Source organism: Hordeum vulgare, chromosome 7H (genome assembly GCF_904849725.1).
Source record: "Hordeum vulgare subsp. vulgare chromosome 7H, MorexV3_pseudomolecules_assembly, whole genome shotgun sequence".
Taxonomy (NCBI): Eukaryota; Viridiplantae; Streptophyta; class Magnoliopsida; order Poales; family Poaceae; genus Hordeum; species Hordeum vulgare.
This window is the reverse complement of record NC_058524.1, coordinates 440,937,359-440,958,147: the sequence shown is the minus strand read 5'-3', so window position 1 is coordinate 440,958,147 and position 20,789 is coordinate 440,937,359. Positions and strand designations below refer to the sequence as shown.

General features: G+C 45.7%; 1 protein-coding gene across 1 annotated transcript; it reads right to left on the bottom strand.

Moving 5' to 3' along the window:
• Window positions 1-14,120: 14,120 nt before the first annotated feature.
• Window positions 14,121-17,205, bottom strand: LOC123410266 (F-box protein At5g39450). The gene is made up of 2 exons (XM_045103176.1): window positions 15,439-17,205; window positions 14,121-14,599 (listed from the first exon to the last, which is right to left on the bottom strand). Exons 1-2 carry the CDS (start codon window positions 17,088-17,090, stop codon window positions 14,596-14,598), a joined length of 1,656 nt encoding a protein of 551 aa, XP_044959111.1. The 5' UTR covers window positions 17,091-17,205; the 3' UTR covers window positions 14,121-14,595.
• Between the last annotated feature and the right edge of the window lie 3,584 nt (window positions 17,206-20,789).

The following is a 20,789-nucleotide window of genomic DNA, read 5'->3' as shown; positions in this document are numbered from 1 at the left end:
GCTCTCTGTCAATTTTCATTCCATTTTGCTTCCTCTAGATATTGTTTTGGGTGCTGTCAAAATGCTTCAGAGCATAAACAGCTAGTGAGAATCTGAGAATTTCACTGAGTCCCTGAAAACTGATATTTTTGTCCAAGTTAGCAGCTGTAGATCTTTCTGTGTGAAGCTCCTTTGTATTATCTTTTTGCTCATGCTTGTAGAGCTTTTGAATAGCTTCTGCCACATATCCTATTTGGCACATTTGGGTGGTTGTAGGTGCTTTGCATCTTTCTCTCAAACTGCTATGATGTTGTTTAGGGCAGAATGTATAGTTTTGATGTTTTGATGCTTGTGAGTGCATAGTTGATGGTGTGGTGAGTTTCTTTGCACCACCCCATCCATACTTGTTTATTTTGTGATTTGGCAACCTAGAAATACCGGAAGTATGCCATTGGAGTATGTTGTGATGGATTTGATCCGTAGGACTCCATTTCTTGTTTCGTTGTTTCCGGTTGATCCGTAGCTCCGTTCGTAATGTTCTTTATATGTTTTTGCATCGTTTTCGCGTGATGCATCTGTTCATGTCATCTTCATGCATCTCAAGATAGCTTAGACTGTAGTTCTGTCCAGAAGTTTGTATTTTTCTTCTCATGCATGTGCTAGTGACTAGAATAGAGATGCATGACCATTCTCATCTCATGCATCATGTGTTTGTTGCATCTTGTTGTGTTGTTGTTCATTGGATGATATTTTATGTTGGGTAGAACCGGGATCAGAGCGATTACGTGGATCCAGGAGAGTACGTGCAGGAAGAACAAGAGCAGTTCCAAGCTGAAGACATCACAAGCAATATGATATGACCTTGATACCATATCTAGACTTGTTATGCTAGATTCACGTTTCCTTCGTCATATGCTCATAGCCTACCACTGAAATAATTGCCTCCTGAGATTGCCATGAAACCCAAACACTTTCCGCTCCTAGCAAATATTGAATGTCTAAGTAGGCTTGCTCAGCTTCTAATGTTAGCGTTGCTAGTTGCAGGTGCAGTTGTCTCATGTGATAACATGCATTGATATCATTATGTTAAATCTGCTATTTAATTAATGCACCTATATACTTGGTAAATAACGGAAGGCCTAGCCTCTTGCCGGGTGTTTTGTTCCGTTATTGCCGCCATAGTTTCCGGCTACCGGTGTTTGATTCCTTACTGATCGCTCCTAACACGTTCGGGGTTGTTATGGGGACCCCCTTGATAAATCGTGTAGTGTTAAGACTTGTCCGGCAGGACCCAACATTGGTGTTAATTTGCTAATCACTTAATAATAAACTGCATAGGGAATAGCTACCCCGAGGAATTAATCAACAACCCGGGCGAGTGCTCCTCATGAGTGTTGGTCCAAACTAGAGCACCGTGTGGGGCCATCCCGGGGCAACTCGGGAGATTTCTCTGGCCACTGTACGCTTCGCTTATCCGGCGTGTCGTGAGACTGAGATACGGGCTCTTATCAGGGTCGTCGACACATCGGGAGGTCCTGCTAGTCTTGTCTTACCTTAGCGATATATCTTGCGTATAGGAATCCCGATGAAGTTTTGGTTCTTCCCAGAGTTGAGGTTTTCCTCTAAGGAATCCGGCGAGATCACGAGATTCGTGATAAAGGATTACTTTGCGGCCCGTGGCCGCTTGTGATGGACTAGTTGGAGCACCCCTGCAGGGTCTAATCTTTCGGAAAGCCGTGCCCGCGGTTATGTGGCAACTTGGAATATTTGTTAACATCCGGTTATAGATAACTTGAACCTAATCTAATAAAATTGCCAACTGTGTGCGTAACTGTGACTATCCCCTTCGAAGACCTCTCTTCGATCGGGAACACGGTGGGGTTATGATTGACGTAAGTAGGTGTTCAGGATCACTTATTGATCAACTAGTATTCGCCCGCTAGTATAGATCACCATCAATAACTTGTTCTACGTAAGTTAGTCATCATAAATGCTTAGGATGCTGCAAACCTAAACACTGAACCTTCCTTACCTAATAACTTGACTAGTTCTCGCACCGAGGTCATAGATTGTTGAGTCCGTGTGGCTCATAGATTACTTCAACACACCAACAGGTACAGGTACGCCCGACACAGGTGATCCCGATGGCACACAGCTGGCGTGGCAGTATGATGAGGAGAACGATCGCATGTACGTGAACTATCCAGAAGACTGAGGCATGGTCGTGATCGTGAGCAAGCATGCAGGGTAGCATAGCCTTTTCTCATGTTATGTAGTCCATAGCGGAACTACCTTGTCTGAATAAATGTTTGATGTAAACTCTGATATTATCTATGAGATGGCAAATGATTCCCTATTTGTTATTCTGTTATTATGTATGTGCTATGTTATCGTGCTTGCGAAACGCTTAGATGCGCTTCTTTCCATTTTGGGGTCTCGTTCCCTAAATCAGAAAGGACCGCATCTGAGTCGTTACAGATGTCCTGAAGAAATTCGGCATGAATGAATGCAAAGGCATCAAAATTCCTATGCCCACCAACGGCCACCTGTGCAGTGACGAAAATAGTAAAGATTTCGATCAACGGGTATATGGCTCTATGATTGGTTCTTTATTGTACCTATGTGCATCTAGGCCAGACATAATTCTTAGTGTTTGCATGTGTGCTCGTTTCCAAGCAAAAACGGAAGGAATCACACCATAAGGCTGTGAAACACATTCTTCGATACCTAGCTCACACACCAAAACTTGGATTATGGTATCCCAAGGGCTCAAATCTTCACCTCATTGGATATTCTGATTCTGATTATGCTTGTGACCGTGTGGACCACAAGTCAACTTATGGCACCTGCCATTTCCTCGGACGATCCTTAGTATGTTGGTCCTCAAAGAAGCAGAACTGTTTATCACTCTCCACTTCCGAAGCTGAGTTCATTGCTGCTGGCTCTTGTTGTGCTCAACTATTGTGGATGAAGCAAACTCTCAATGACTATGACATCAACATGAAGAATGTGTCCCTCTACTTGGAGAATGGGACTGCAATCAAGATTGCGTACAACCCAGTACAACACTCCAAGACAAAGCACATCCACATTCGTCATCATTTCTTCGTGATCATGTACTCCAGGGCAACATCGTCATCGACCACGTGAAGACTGAAGTACAGCTAGCAGATATCTTCACTCAGCCCTTGGATCAAAAGAGATTTTGCAAGTTGAGGTGTGAGCTAAATATCTTAGAATTTTCGAACGTGTTGTGCAAAATTGATGACTTAGATGCGCAACACACGAAGAAAGTTTTTCTTCAATCAATGAAGAATAACAGTCTAAGTATGAGAAAATCAATGAAGAATTTGATTCTCATGGCCGTACGAAAATAGTACGCAGTGCGTGAAATCATCATTCTTATACGGTGGGTCACGCCACCACCCAATTTGCAATTCTTCAAAGCTGAATCTTTTTGGAAATTCTTCAAATCATATATGTCTTCAGATTTTCAAAATCATGAAGATTGCAAATTCCTGAAAATTCCAATTCTTCAATTCTTTTTGAGCTTTCAATGTCCTCAACATCATTCACTTATTGCTAAGTCTGCAAGTTGGTTTTTCTTCTAAGTGAATGTGATCGGACCCGACTCCCCTTTATGCTAAGCTTAACCCAAACTATTCTTAAATCTTCATGTGTGTTCTATTTGACACTTGTTCAAAGACTTCACTGAATCCTTCTCAGCTGAAGACTTTGCTAACAAAATCCTCAAAACTTAAAAAACGTAAATTTTCCGCGCGTTACCACTCTAACCGCACCCACTACCCATGATAGGATTAGCATGATCTCCACTAAATCCACTGCTTCGTAAGTGGGTGGCGCGTGTCACACGGAGAGGAAGAGTCAGGGGTGTTTCTGTCTGAAGCTTTCGCTTCAAACCGTTTTCACCTCAGCTATAAGTAGCCCCCTCACCCCTTCAGTAAAAACTCTTCTCTCGCTCTCATCTTCTCCACTCGAGCACCAACCTAGCGTCGCCGCTAGAAAACTTTGTCGCCGGTGAGGAAAAGCTTCACTGCCTTAACCTCGCCGTCGTCAGACTCACGTCGACCGCGGATCATCTTTATCCGCCGCCACCGTAGTTGTCTCGAGTCGCCAAGTTAGGGCACTGGAGATCTGAACCGACGAGCTTTAGTTCTACACTTCCCAGTTTCTCGTATGCTTCACATAGGGTAATTAAAATCTAATTTTACTACCCCTGTTGATCTTCATTTTACCTTGGAATGGTGAAAACTGTTATTCCTCAGAAAAATCTTCAGATGAACACATCCATGCCTAGAACACTTGATGAATTTCCCTAAGACACCACATTCTTCACGAGATTCTTCAATTGTGTAAATTTTCGAATCTGTACAACTCTAGAACCCAAGACCAGAATGCTTAGCGAAATTCTTCAAACACAGTATTGGTCAAATTCCTCAGCTTGAGTCATTTTTAAAGTTCCTCAACTCTGAGAACGCATATGACCTCTCCAAATTCTTTGCACCTATACTCTATTCATAGGTACAAAATATCAGCTGATGAATCACTACGTTCTCATCAACTTAACTCATTTGCAGCATTTCTTGAAGAAAATTTGCCCTTATCATCAGATTCATCAAGAGTTCAAATTCCTTAGCAAATTCCTCAACCGGAGAAAATGATTGAGAAACAGAACAAAGGTGGCAAGAATCCAGAGGATAACACGGCTTTCGAGATACCTAAAGAGATATACGCTGACTATTGCACGCCTGATGAAGCAATTCATGGCAAAGAAACCAAAGTGAAGCGCAAGATAAGGCTTCAAAGAATTGAATGCAGATGGGAAAAGGAGTGGAAAGCATACAAATATGTCACTCCCAAGTATGCCAGGAAGTTTGCCCTCAAGGCTCCTTGCAACAGACCCCCACTAGGAGAACAGCAAAGTGCTCATCCTTCAAGCATGGCCACAATTGAAGATTATCCTGAAGACAAAGCCAAGTATTTGGCAAACCTGAGGAAAGTCACAAAACAAGCAGCACAGACCGCACATGAAACATCTGCAAATGAAGATGTTGTTGCCTCCTCCTCTGCTATTGAGGCTTCTGCCACTGAACCTGCTCCACAAGAGGCTCAGATGAAGAAAAATGAGGAGTCAAAGTCCTCAAAACAGCAAAATCCTCAATCTGCACCAAGTACTGCTGAAAAATCTGCAACTGCTGCAAAGTCCTCAACCGCAACAAAGTATTCACCACCAATGCAATCTCAGTCAAGTCTGCAACCAACAGGGATCCCAATTCCCTCAAAAACATTTGTATCTGGTTCTGCACACAATTCCTCAGGACCGATTCGAAAGATGAAGAAGACGGCTGGGAGAGGAATAAGGCCAAGCCCGAAGAAAGTGATCCACAACGTTCCTTCTACATCGGAAGATGAAGAATACGATGATGATGCACTTGAAGCCATTATCAGAAACAAACAAGAAAGGGTTGCACAAGTAAAAGGTACCACCATTCCCCTCGCACTCGATCCAAAGGTGGTACTGGATTTCTTTTACCTATAGTTTGAAGATCCAAACACACCCATTGATGACTTGAAGCTTCCACGTGTACCCAGTCACATGGTGGCCTCTTTCATCAATGAAGAGAAGTGGAAGGCTCAGCAAGGCAAACAAGCAAAAAGAGAAAAGACTCAAAAGGAGAAGTATTTGCAACAGAATCTGCTAAACATGTCGCTATAGCAACTTGTCTCCACTCAAGCTGAGATCAAATTCCTCAGTGAGAAATTCACAAGTCTCAATACTAACAGGAAGGGAGCCAAGAACAGATTCGTCACGCGAGCTACTGAAGTAATAGCAGATTACAACAAAAGGATTGTTGTTCCACTGCAACCATCAATTCCTGAGACCAGCACAGCTAAAATGCCTCAAGACTTTACTAATGAGCCTGCTGTTGATGAACCTACGAGGCCAACTAACACATATGCTATGCCTGAGGAAAATGCTCCTTCACCAAAGTCTTCAAAGGTGAAGAAAAGCACTCTTCCTTCTGCACCAGAAGGGAAGAAAACAAAAGCTGCTAAAAAGGAAGCTAAAAAGACAAAGGCATCAACTGTTGCAGAGTCCTCTGAAGCAAAACAAGTGAGGACTTTGGAAAGTTCCTCAACAGCTCCAATTGATGCCACACTACTCAGCACTGCACCATCATATGTGACTGTACCATATGGTGAGGAATATACCATCCTAGAAGGGGATGAAGAAAAAGAGTAAAACAACTCTGTTGCTTCAACACTCATAGATGAGGAAATTCAACCTGATAAGATTCCTCGGGATCAAATTCCTCAAGATCAAATACCTCAAGACTCAACACCTCCTCAAAACACAGAGTTGTTTGCTGAAGAAAAAGATGGAGATGTGGACATTCGCTTCACCACACCTGTGAAGCATGATGAATTTTGGGCAAAGACTCACCCAAATTCGCCACTAGCCACTCCAATTCCTCAAACGCATGTATCCCCAACATCCACTGAAGTTCTGACTGGATCTGAAGCACAAAGCATTTCCTAAAAGTCTGTCTCGGCTCAAGCATCAGCTGATGAACCTAAAAAGAATGAAGAAACTGTTGTGCCAGAAACCGATACATCGGCACAACAAATTCCTCAAACTGAAGAAGCTGTTGCGCCAGAAAATGACACATTGGCTCAGCATATACCTCAGACTGAAGAACAAGTGCCTGAAGTGACTGCACCTTGATTGTTCTGTTGTGTATCCCTTGCAACAGCAAAAAGTAGTTGTGTCAACGGCACCAGGAATCCTTCAGTACGGCTACGCCTTAAGGGACTTCCTAGGCAAGTATGCAAAGGATTTCCCCCGTGGCCTTGGAGCCTTGTGTTGGTGTTCCCTCGAAGCGGAAAGGGTGATGTAGCATAGCGATGGTAAGTATTTCCCTCAGTTTGAGAACCAAGGTATCAATTCGGCGGAAGAGTATCTCCAGATCCTGCACAAACACAAAAGCTTGCACCCAACGCTATCAAGGGGTTGTCAATCCCTTATAGATTGTTTGCCAAGTGAGAACTGAAAGCAACAAAGTAACAAAGCAAAGTAAAAGCGGAGTTGTAAATGATGGATGTGAATAGACCCGGGGGCCGTAGTGTTTACTAGTGGCTTCTCTCATGAAAGCAAGTAGACGGTGGGTGAACAAATTACTGTCGAGCAATTGATAGAACTGTGCAGAGTCGTGACGATATCTATGCAATGATTATTTCTATAGGCATCACGTCTGAAACAAGTAGACCGATACTTTCTGCATCTACTACTATTACTCCACACGTCGACCGTTATCCAGCATGCATCTAGTGTATTAAGTCCATAAGAACAGAGTAACGCCTTAAGCAAGATGACATGATGTAGAGGGATAATCTCAAACCAATGATAAAAACCCCATCTTTTTACCCTTGATGGCAACTGCTTGATGTGTGCCTTGCTGCCCCTACTGTCACTGGGAAAGGTCACCACATGGCAGAACCCAAAACCAAGCACTTCTCCCATTGCAAGAATCATAGATCTAGTTGGCCAAATAAAACCCAAGACTCGGAGAGACTTACAAGGATATCAAATCATGCATATAAGAAATCAGCAAAGACTCAAATATATATCATAGATAATCTGATAACAAGTCCACAATTCTCGGATCTCGACAAACACACCACCAAAGAAGATTACATCATATAGATCTCCATGAAGATCATGGAGAACTTTGTATTGAAGATCCAAGAGAGAGAAGAAGACATCTAGCTACTAACTACGGACCCGTAGGTCTGAAGTGAACTACTCACGAGTCATTGGAGGGGCGATGATAATGATGAAGAAGCCCTCCACCTCCAAAGTCCCCTCCGGCGGGGCGCCGGGAAGGTTCTCCAGATGAGATCTCGCGGAAACGGAAGCTTGCGGCGGCGGAAAAGTATTTTCGAGGCTCCCCTGATTTTTTGCAGAATATTTGGGAATATATAGGCGCAAGACCTAGGTCAGGGGGCGGCCATGGTGGCCACAAGCTTGCCCACCGCTCCCTCCCCCCTGGTGGCATGGTGGGAGCTTGTGGGCTCCCTGGGGCCCACCTAGCTTGGCCCAAAGGCTCCTTGGTCTTCTTTCGTTCGGGAAAAAATCATTTCGGGATTTTTCTTCCGTTTGGACTCTGTTCCAAAATCAGATTTGAAAAGAGTCAAAAACACGGAAAAAACACGAACTTGCACTTGGCACTGAATTAATAAGTTAGTCCCAAAAAGATATAAAAAAGTACATAAAACATACAAAGAAGGCAAGATAACAACGTGAAACCATCAAAAATTATACGTTTGAGACGTATCACACCTGTCCACAATGAAGAACCTGCTGAAGAACTTGTTGAAAATCCTGAATCAGCACTCGTGGTGGCCAAAAATCCTCAAGCTGATGAAATTCCTCACCAAAGTATTCAACCAAAGCCTCGTCAGCCATACTCAAAGAGGCCAAAGTTTCTGAAAGCAGATTTTTATGATGAACATCATTTCTTCACTGGTGCAAATCTATACGACAAGCTTCGAATCAGGCACAGGAAGTTTTGGACCAGAACACAACTCAGCTACTATGTTGTTGTGCTAGTAGGAAAGAAAAAGATCTTCCACCACACATACATTCTTCATGGTGATAGGGAAGAAATTCCTTGCTTTACCCCTGTGTTGAGTGTTGTTCATGATGCAGGGCTACTGCCATTCTGCATGGATATCTGTGACTGGAACACGAACGTTATTCTTCAGCTCTATGCCACTCTCCACATCTCACGTGACCCAAAAAACATCAACTCTTGGGTCCTGGACTGGATGACTCAACACACTCACTTCAAAGCTCCAGCCACTCAATTGCTTCGAGCTCTATCAGTCCCAATTCCCTCAGAAGAAGCAATAAGACTATATGATGAAAAAGAATTGCCAGATCATCTAATGGAAGTCCTCATGAAGCCTTAAGCCTATATGATGAAAAAGAATTGCCAAATCAACTAATGGAGGTCCTCATGAAGCCTTTAGCTCCGGGCCAGCCTCCAATGACTCGATTCCTGGTGCAAGAATTGAAATATGTGACCAGAATAGTCTACAGGATCTTGGTCTATTCCTATGCTCCTATCAAGGGCCATGACACTAAAGAAGATTTTGTCGGGATCATGAAGAACGTACCGTTCAACGTAATTCATGGAATCCAAATGAATCTTCACGACTTCTTCTTGAGGATTTTGGCCAACAATGCTTTGTCACCATTTGAGCTGAAGATTTATGTGCCTTGGATCATGAGATTCATCAGCACCAGATCCTCAATCAACTATCAGGCTGATTTTCAGAATCACCTCAGTTACCTGCCTCCTCTTAAAGTCATCAAGAAATCTTTTGAACCATTATAGGGCAAAGGCAAGTCTGTGATTGATGAAGGAAATCGACCACTGAATGGTCAATTTCGCAAGGTTGCATCCTATTCTACCTATGATGACACTACCGCCCAAGAATCTGATGGCAGAGCAAAACCTCCAAGTCTAACTATCCCACGGGTGATGACTAACCGAGAGCTACTGCTAAGTCTTCATCAGAAAGTTGATCGCAACCATAAGTGGGTTAAGCGTCAGTTTGGCTCCATTGTGAAAACCCTCAATGATACTCAAAATGCTGTGAAGAAAAACCACTATTACCTTCATGAAGTATTTGATCGCACTTGGGCCATACTGTCTCACCTCAAGACTCCCGAGGAACTGAAGGAAATGGAATTCGATCAAGACTTTGACTGGTCATGGCCGCCAAAGAAGAAATTTAAGAAGACTCCGGTTCCTGACTTGGTGGACAGCTCATATTCCTCATTTCGCTCTGCTGATTCCGATGAAGAACCTGCTAAAACTGCAACAGGCCCAACCAGGAAGACTGGCCCGAAGAATGTTGGCGCTCCTCCTCCACCACAAAAGTGAAGTTCTTCATGGGCGTTAGTTCTCAGTTTCGTCCATTTTCGTCACTTGATGACAAAGGGGGAGTAATCTGAGTTAGTCTTCACGTGGGTCTACTATATGGGCATATAGACTTTATTAAGTGACAAACTCTTGTTCTTCTGATTTTGATGTAACGAGTTGTAATTTAAGCCCGATGGTGGTCTGACACTTTTGAACGTTTTTCCTCGCATGCTTATTTCTCAAGTTAATTAAATGCATCCATGCTGAAATTCGTCAGACACCATTTTTCATCATGCATTTCAAATTCGTCATACTATATGTCAAATGCATGCATGAATTACAAGATATAGGGAGAGATCTCCACGGTACAAATCCTCAATGTGCATTTGCAGTCCAAAGCAAATTCATCAAATATGCACATCTTTAGGGGGAGTTCCTCTATATCTTGTTTTTCAAATTCCTCAAACTCTGTACTTACACTTCATATTTTTATCCCCGTTGAAAACTTAACCTATTTGTCATCAACCACCAAAAAGGGGGAGATTGTAAGTGCATCTAGTGCCCCTTAGAGATTTTGGTGGATTGAGGACTTATAGGTTATAAGAGACTAATATGATTGTGAGTGTACACTTGTCCTATAAGTCACTGAGGAATTTGAGTTATTCGAAGAATATCGATCCCTAAAAATGTATTTCTTCGGGTGAAGACTTTGTTGCGAAGAAATCGCTATTCCTCATGAAGATTTTGATAGCGAAGAATTCTCTATTCCTGATGAAGACTTTGAATATGAGGAATTCGGTGTGTCCCGGAGAAAATATTTTGAAGACTTTGAAGCTTGAAGATTTACTCTTTCTGTTTCATTTTCTTCGTTCTTGAGTATTAGGAACATCGTACTGTTAAAGGGGCTCGAGATAATACTAAGAAAAGATTTCCTCATGATGCTCAACTCAAAGCCCAAAATACCAAATCCTCAGAGTGAAGCCTTTAAAAATCTCTCGCAGATTAGTCAAAGTCTTCAGTGTCAGAGAGGAAATTCTTCTGGTCGTTGAAGAAATTGCACTAACTGAGGAGTTAGGATTTCTCCCGTGCGAACTGCCTATCAGTGAGGAACATGAGAGACATGGGGACTTTCACAGTTGAAAGATCCGACCGTTACCGCACCACGCGACACCTATACCAAATCTTATCCACACAACGGTCATGTCATTAAGGGCATTAATGTTAAATCATGTCGGGATGCTCCCAGGCTATAAATACCCGCCCCACAACCACTAGCTGGTTGACTGCTCCTAGAGAAACTAACACTTGTCATCTTGAGCAACCCGTTCCTCGAGGACTTTGAGAGAAAATCATCAAGTAAGGAAAAACCCCAAACACTCAAACCAAAACCAAAACCCAAAGTGATTGAGCATCACCGAAGAGATTGTTCGTGTGTGGAACCGACGCTTGTTACCTTTGAGGACAGTGCATCCTCCAGACGGTTAGGCGTCAACGGTCTAGAGCATCCAGCAGTCAATTATGGATCGCGGGGTGACCGAGTTTGTGAGGATTTCGAAGTCTCTCATGAAGACTTACCACGAATGTTGGTCGAAGACTGTGTGTCCTTGGCTCAAGGAGAATACAGTAGGGACTGTGTGTCCCGGGACTATGTGTCCTTTGGATTGAATACCAAGTTGTTCCAAACCAGATATACATTTGTCATAGCAGTTGGAACTGGATCATCAAATGAGCTATGGGTTCTATTTCCTCAACTCTTTCATTTCCTCAGTTGCATGTTGATGACTTTGATCTGCATTATGTGAAGAATTTGGTTGAAGCTTTTCTCTGAAATCCTCACCTCAAATTCTTTACATGAGTTATTCATCACCTGCTTATCCTGTTCGCGCGACCTGTGCAAACTGAACGCTACAACTTACTCTGAGGACTAAGCTATTGTCGCGCTTGCATCATTGTCTGTGTACTTATTCCGCTGCACTCAGTTCATGACTGAGGACTTTACCCACTAGAAATTTCCTTAGTGATGAATTCATAAAAATCGCCTATTCACTGCCCTTCTAGTTGATATAACGCACTTTCACACGACGCCCGCGGGCGTCGCCATTGTCAGCCTCATCGAAGCAAGGATTTCTTCCAACCCAGATCGTAGAACTCATCGCACACCAGAGCAACAAGAGCAGATCAACCACCGCATCCTAGAGAGTCGTAGTTCGCATCACAGTAGCTCCTCCAGTACGCCGACGAGATCCTTCCACACCGGCGCACCATCACCATCGTGGCCACGCCACCATCCAAAGCTGCAGCTCGCCACCACCAGCACAGCTGCCCGGCCGACGGAGGGGCACCCAGCACACATACCAGGACGCCTACACCGCCAGATCAGGACACCGAGCGCCAGATCAATGAAGCCGGCTCCGAGGCTGCCTCACACGCCCCCAGCAGCAAGAAGGGAGAGGCAGCGCTGCCACCGAGTCCGGGACCGCCACCCCGGCTTCCACCGCTGACCGGAGAAGAGTGATTAGGTTTTGGGGAGCATCTCCAACACGAGCACTCGCTGCTATTCATCTATGTCCTCTACATGCACTACGTCCTCGGCCCCTCCGACTTCTCACATGGATGAGAACTCCAAAGCCCCTAAGAAGTCTAGCGATGATGCTCCTGCCACAGCCGCGGATGTGAGGGTATAATCCGATATGTCTATTCTATGCGTAGTACATATGACATGCTTAGATATCAGTATGCGTTTTGTTCACAAAGATGTCTGTTATATACTCCCTCCGTTTCTAAATATAAGTCTTTTAAGCAATTTCACTAAGGGTCTACATACGGAGCAAAATGATTGAATCTATACTCTAAAGTATGTCTATATACATCCATATGTAGTCCACTAGTGAAATCTCTACAAAGACTTATATTTAGGAACGGAGGGAGTACGTACTAGTATCTGTTCTGTTTACATAGATATGGCTATTCTATGCATAGTATGCGTTTTGTTTACATAGAGATATGTCTGTTCTATGTGTAGCACGTACATGTTAAGGTGAGTTGCTAGCCGCCCCCTCCCTTCCTCCCAACCCTAGCAGCCCCCCGGCCTCACCCCATTCCCCTCCCTTCCTCGCCGCCGTCCGAGGCAGCCGCCGGGCAAGCCCGGGGCGTCAAGAATGGTGGCGGCGGGGCCTAGGTTGCCCTGCCTCTGCGTGGGGAGCCCTCGAACTGGAGCGACGGCTTCATTGGCGAGCCACGGCAAGCTAGTAGCCGTGCGAGCGATGGATCTAGCTTCCCGGCCGCGCGGGCGGCGGGATCCGGTGGTCATTGGCATCCGGCTGCGGCTTTTTGCAGTGCCGGTGCGCGCGAACTGGCGCCTCCCCTCCTCCCTTGTTCGGCGTGCGGGCCAGCCTGGTCGGGCCGCGCTTCCTTGGGTCGTCGGTTCTGTACAGGAGGCGCTACTGGTGGCAGGGATCTAGTTCGGGCGAAATCCCTAGTCGGCCATGGTCGGCCGCGTCGACGGCGACACCTGAGGGCGTTGTTCCCCTCCTTGGAAGCGTCGGTATGGACTGATCCGCTCACTTCCCCTTCCCCTAGGTCTCCCGGGCAAAAGCCTTAACTTTGTTGGGCGGCGGCGGCGCTCACGACGCCGTTCCCTTCTTGAAGGCGCCGCTTTGGGAACCTTGGGGCTGGGTGGCGCTTGTGGGTGGTGGGCGACGGCGGTGGTGCGGCCCTATCCTAGCATGAACATGCGTCTGTTGCTTGGAGATGGACTCGCGTAGCTGGAGGTCGTCGTTTGGCTCATGGTGACGTCGTTGGCGGAGGCACCTACCAAGGCTGTACCTCAATCTGATCTGAAAATGGACCAATGAAAGATGGCGGCGACGACATATATGAGTGCGACCCACCGGTTTATGCCCCGGACCCGGTATGTGGCTCGGTCAGGGCCTCCGACTTTAGATGTTAGGCTTAGTGAGAGGTCTGGGTATTTGGTCCAGCTTGCACCCCTTCATCATATGGATAGGAGTAGCGGCAGATGTTGCCAAGATGACGGATTCAGACATATTGTTGTACTACTTTGTAAGGTTCTCAAGAATAATCAATAAAATGGCCGCATGCATCTTCCAGATGCAGAGGCCGAGGATCATCCTCCTTTTCTAAAAAAAATGTGTATAACGTACTCACATGCTTAAATAACATTATGAGTTTAATATCGCTAATGTCATGTTCATGATCTATTTATGGATTAAATCAATTAGGAAACCGTTAATATATCCAATACATTCAACAATCTATAGTATCGCAAAAAAAAAAAAAACATTACAATTCTCGCCATTTTAGCACTTGGAGCAGGGGCTTGGTGCTGAATGGCAGGCGGCTCATTCCTTTTTAATGTGGACAATTCTTAAAGCAGAAGCATGCCAATAACGAAGATAAGGGCAATACAGTTACGTATATCGATGCCATTTCCTGTTTTCTTACTGAAAGTGGCATTTACTTGAGGATACTATACTTCTCACTGCTGCTATCCTTCTTCCCAGCACACGGGACATCATACCAACGTGAGCAGGCTTCGGTATGTAGCCTGCCAAGGGACGTCAGAGCTTGATACGGAAGCATTGATCGCTTTACCTCCGCCTCAGGTGGATAGTCTCATTTCCTGACCCTCACCTTGCGCCTTTCACCTAAGCATAGGGTGTTCATCCAGTTAGGCCGTTACATGAGTAGCGCAACAATGAAGCCATGGTCTGAACAGCTAGGATGTTGGATAATGCAAGATAAGAGCATTTTGAAGTGAGAAAGAAAAACCAATGGTTACTCTCTGGAAACCAAAGGTTAGTCTATATTGTTTACATCAAGTCATCAATAGAAGATCAGCATGAATAGAATCACACGAGGAATATCATAAAAATTATTACAATGGTTGCCTTTAAAAAAGTATTATTACTAACGGTTACTCTGAGCAGGTATTTACTCCTCTTTTTTGCACTGCAACAACTACACTTTCAGAACAAAAGCAAAATTGAAGTGGCTACTGTATTTTACAGTACAATGTAGTGCGTGTACGTGTTCAGAAGTATAGTAATGGTGAGCTCTAAATTGGTAGCTAGATCGACCAGCAGTGACAACTTAAAATTCAAATACAGCAAAAACATATTGAAACTTGTCAGGTTCAAAAGATTTAGTCACAACTCTGTTAATTTTGATGGTGTTGGGCTGTTGGCTGTTCGGAGCACAGGGTTGTCCACACCACTAATATGGAAATTCGCCCGAATAAAAAAAATTAGGCTAATGTTTAGGCTTAACTCCATACATCATGTTTGTTTTGGGACATGGTTGTGCAAGGAACTGATATGAAATGGGTGACCTTAGATGGTTTAACACAACTGATAAGAGCTCATTTGCTACCAGTTTCAATTTGGTACATGTCACAAGAGATTTTGTCGGTTCTCTCGAAGTGGATTAACCAGCAATTGAAGTCTGGAATCTGTAATCAACTATGACAGCAGAAAATGCACAGTACCTGGGAGAAGATGAGCAGCTGGAACTTCCATGGATAGCAACAAACACATTGGAGTAAGACTTTGTGAGATACGCAAAGTTTGGTATCGGTGGCAATGTGGGCACACGCTCCCCTGTCCTCAGCAGCTCCTCCAAGTTGAGCCTTTGCAAGGTGAGCACAGACTTGTTGTCTCTCCAAACAAAGGCGAGTCGGCCATCCCGGAGAACAAACAGTGACCCAGGCTTTGAGCCAGGGTACCTGAACCCATACCCAGTAGCAATGCCCTCTCCAGCAAAGCTTCTCTTAATGCTAACACTGCGGGAATCCTCGTCGGTCGGCCATGGAAATGCCTCTGTTGAGGATTCACCCACCCGCACCACAAACATGGACGAGCCATTGGGATGGACGACATAGTGCGTGCCCTCCAACACCTTGGTTGCAATCAGAAGAAGCTTCCCCTCGCTGTCTTCCTCGTATGAGAGGAGCAGGAAGAAGAGAGCTTTCCCTGGTTTGCGCTCGTCGTCTGGCCGCCCCGGTGGCCACCCGAATGTGCCTCGCCACAGCCCGGCATATTCCCGACCGGGCATGGGCACCTGCGCCGTCAACTTGTAGAGCGCAAACCGGTTGTCGTGCATGCTCGGCCACGCACGGTAGGTCGACAGCCGCAGCCGCGCGCCCCGGAGGCTCAGGCCGGTGCTCTCACTAGCGCGCAAGAACTCGTCCAATGACGGATGCTTGCTGTCCGCGTACTCCGACCTCGAATTGGCTGATGCAGAGCGCGTCACCATCTGCCGCAGCCCGTTCCTGACGTACCCAGCCATCGCAGAGAGACTCCTCCGCAGCCGCACCCTCTCACCGGCGCTGTCCACCGGCAGCGACGGCGGCATCTTCTTGGCCCCCAGCAGCGCCTCGAGCTCCGCCCTGCGCACCATGCCCCCTCTGGACTCAATGTGCAGACGCAGCATCGCCTCACGACGGGCGGCGAGCATCGGCAGGTCCTCATCGGAGCGTGCAAAGAGCGGGGCCGCGGCGAGCTCCGGCGGGAGCGTGACGCGACACGAGGCCACGAGAGCGTCGAGCAGGCGGCGGCGGTTGCCGAAGGAGAGGCGGGAGAACTGCGACGAAGGGTCGGAGGAGACAGGCGCGTGCGCCTCGAGGAGAAGTGTGTTGGCGTGGGGGTTGACGGAGGCGAGGAGGCCGGGGAAGAGGAAGCCGGGGTGGTGGCCGTGGAGGAAGAGGAGCGCGGGGCGTCCGTCGGCGTCGGCGAGGATTTCGAAGACGGGGGCCCAGAGGAGGCGCGGGGAGAGCTCCTGGGGGATGGCGCGGACGGCGACGAGGGAAAAGAAGCCCGGGAGCGCGGCGACGAGGTTGCCGAGCTCGGGGTTCTGGTGCGCCCAGAGGCCTTGAAGCGGGGACACGGAGTGGAGGAAGCGGCAGACGGTGAGGGAGGAGCCCCCGGCGGCGGCCCGCCAGGCGAGGAGGTTGGACGGGGAGGAGGGGAGGAGGCGGCGGCACTGGGCGAGCCACGACTTGTCGGAGGCGGAGAGGGCGGCGTGGAGGCGGCGCGAGGCGGCGGAGAGCGCGAGGAGGTCGCGGGGACGGAGGTGGGCGGAGATCAGGGCGAGGACGTCGTCCGGCACCGAGAGGATGAGCTCGGCGCCGTCGACGGCCATCGGGATCGGGCGGTTTCGTGCGGTCGTGTGTGTGGTCTGGGTGTGGCGTCTGCTTCTTTTTGCCTTTTCTTTTCTCCACCTCTGATAAAAAGCGGATCTTTTCCCCCCACCTAGAAAGAAGAAGAGTGGAGACCGACGACTAGGTAAGTAGGTCGTTCGTCACACGCATTTTTCCAACTGTGGAAATATATCCCTTTTCGGCATTTCGTTCTCAGGCCACACCTTCACTCGTCACTATGCCAAAATATCTCAGCATGCAACTTTCCGGGGGATTTCGTGTTTATCGCCCAACTTGTTTTCCTTTTTTTGTGTGTGGAGACAAGAATAATGTGGTAATAAAATCTGTAATAAGGTACTCCCTCCGTTTCTATATAATTGTAGTCGAAAAAAATTAGTCTAGTTCTCCTTAAATACAATTATTTAGAAACGAAGGTAGTACAATTTTACAAAGAAAAAGGTAATGTCTTCTTATGAAGAAAAAAGTATGATTTTTTAACCGTCCACAACAATACAACAATAAGGTTTGTCTGGGACAAAAATAACGTGGTAATAAAATCTGCAATGCAATGAGCTCACGTGTGGAATGGATCCCCTAGCGACAGATAAGGTTTAATATCCTCGCGGTGACTCCCTTGACGTGAGTCTACCCATCATGGCCCTTCCAATCACCATCTCCTTGCTCTCCTGTGGTTGCGTGAAGTCCCAGAATTTTCGTAGATCGGTTCCTTGAATTTATGTGGTTCCATAAATCCTGTGGACCCATTCCCTTAACTCACGTGGATCTGATGTTGTGGCACCCGGCTCAGAGCAACCGATTTGGCTTGCATTATCAGTCCAGAGATCAAATTTTCTGGCAACACATAACAATTTGGTATAGAAAACAATCGCTTTATTAGTCTCTTGCGGATACAAATGTTCGAATATTACATGATAAGTGAAGCCAAATAAACACACAGTGCGGTTGCACTTATGTATATTATTTAGTAGACAACTCAGGGACCTCGATGCAAAAAAAAAACTACTACACGGAAACGGAACAACGAATTAGTGGAACTCCACTTCACCGGGACACTACTGGGACACGGTCCTAGATTGCGTCAAACCGATCGACATCAATGTCTTGCACGGCCTCTCCTGCATGTCGCATGATAAGCCAGGTGAGTACTTTGAATGTACTTGCAAGCTCACAACAAACAAAGCAAATATGACAAACAATAACAAGGCATTTAACACGTTAATGCATGAGTATGAACATGATACTATCATACATGAGGTGCGTGTGGACTTGATCACGGTCCCTCGGATAAACTTACTATCTCGGGACTCTACCTTGTAACCACCATCAACATTTTACCATCGTGATCCTCGAACGATCACCATGTGCCATCTCGGATTTATAAAGTGTGTCGGTTATTCATTACCGATTTACTGTTGACCCATAGTGTAACCTACCACGAATTGTGTCCATATGCGAGGACACAGCTATCGATAGTTTATACACTCTGCAGAGGTTAGTACAATGTACCCACACCATGGAACTCGTGGCCACGTGCTCCCATTCGGATGGACCAATAACATTCCGACAAAATCAATCTATTACATGACACTCTCCCAGCCACTCCGACAAACTCCCCTTTGGGCTATGCCATGGGTGGCCCCGATGTCAACTGAGGGATCGATAGAAGATGTGTCTAGAGGAGGTGAATAGACTACTTGTCACGATAAAATTCCTAGCCTAACCCAATTTCAAGAAAGGCAAAAATCTAGCAGTTATAACAAGTCTAGTGCACCCTACACATGCTAGTCAACATATATAGCAACGGAAAAGTAAAGACTTTGCACATGTAAAGGAGTAGAGGTTCGGAAGATCAAACGCCAAGAAGTTGACACGGCGATGTTTGGCATGGTTCCAATAGGTGGCGCTATCGTACGTCCATGTTAGTGGAGACTTCAACCCACAGAGGGTAACGACTGCGAGAGTCCACAGAGGGCTTCATCCACGAAGGGTCCACAAAGAAGCGGCCTTGTCTATTCCACCACGGCTTTCATTCACGGAGGACTAGCCTTACTCACGGTAGATCTTCACGAAGTAGGCGATCTCCTTGCCCTTACAAACATCTTGGTTCAACTCCACAACACAAAGTAGGAGGCTCCCAAGCGACACCTAACCAATCTAGGAGGCACCGCCCTCCAAAAGGTAATAGATGTGGTAGATCAATGAACTCCTTGCTCTTGTGCTTCTAAAGATAGTCTCCTCAACACAAAATCACTCTCTCACAAAATATGCATGGGTAGGAGAGGTTGATTTGGTGGAAAGCAATTTGGGGAGGCTAGAGATCAAGATTCAAATGAATTGAGTGGAATATCTTGGTCACAACACATGAGTAGGTGGTTCTCTCTCAGAAAATGGATCTGGATATGAAGTGTGTGTTCTGAGTGCTTCTCCCACGAATGAGAGGTGAGTGAAGGGGTATATATAGACAACAGCCAAAATCCAACCGTTACACACAAAGTGGCAAACTCGGTGACACCGAAGTTGAAAACTTAGTGGTACCGATTAGCACAAAGGTGTGAACTTTTGAATCTTGGTGAGACTGATATATGAAACTCGGCGGCACAAAAAAGGTAGCTAATGGTCAGATGGCCAAACTCGGTGGCACCGATACTCAAACTCGGAAAATCCAAATTTGTGTACCGAGGGACCCGAAAGTTGGTCACCCAAACTCAGTAGCACCAATATGGATTCGCTTGCACCGATTTGGTGGCAGGGGCTAGGGTTTCTGTCTGAAGTCAAACTTGGTGGGTCCGAAATATGGAAGTTGGTGACACCGAATTTGTGTATGTGGATTTTGACAGAGTGGATATGTGGGGAAAATGACTAAGTATTTTGGTGGCTAACTTAGAGCACTTGAGCAATCAGTTCATTTAACTACCTCACCCCCTTTTAATAGTATTGACTTTCCTATGGACTCAAAAGTGACTTCTCACAAATATTATTCCTTTCTTGCATCAAGGGGCATCTCCACATAAACCTTTCGCCAAAGCTCTCCATGGACTATTCCTGAAATATCTAGGTAAAAGTGTTAGTCCAAGAGACAATGTATGTTGTCATGAATTATCAAAATCGCCAACGGAGCATATGTGCTTTCAATCTCCCCCTTTCTGGTAATTGATGACAATATATAATCAAAGCTTCAAGTAAATATAAGCATAAAAATATGACAACTTTGAAAGAAATATAACTAGTGCAAGCTCCCCCCTAAATGTGTGCAATTCCTTTAAGGGATAGTTGCTTTGGAATGCATGGGCACAGACATGGTAGAAGGACAAGACAAGTCATATAGATCTTGGCTATATGCATCAAACATGTGTGAATGAAGGGCTTCCATGTTCAAGACTCCCTCTTGCAAACAATATGTGCAAGAAACAAGAGATCATCATGAACAGGGATATGATGCATATACTTACCTTGAGGATCTTGAGCATCTTAGCAGTAGGAGTACAAATGTTAGAAAACACAAGATTACTCCATTGTAAAGATGTAAAGAGCTTCAAAAATACCAAGATATTGAAGACATATTTCAAATAGAATTTGATGATAGATATGTCTCCAAAAGAAATAAGAACTTTCTCCCCTAAGAATGAATATGTAGGATTACCTCTCCCCCTGAATCATAGTATGTAGATATTGGGAGTAGG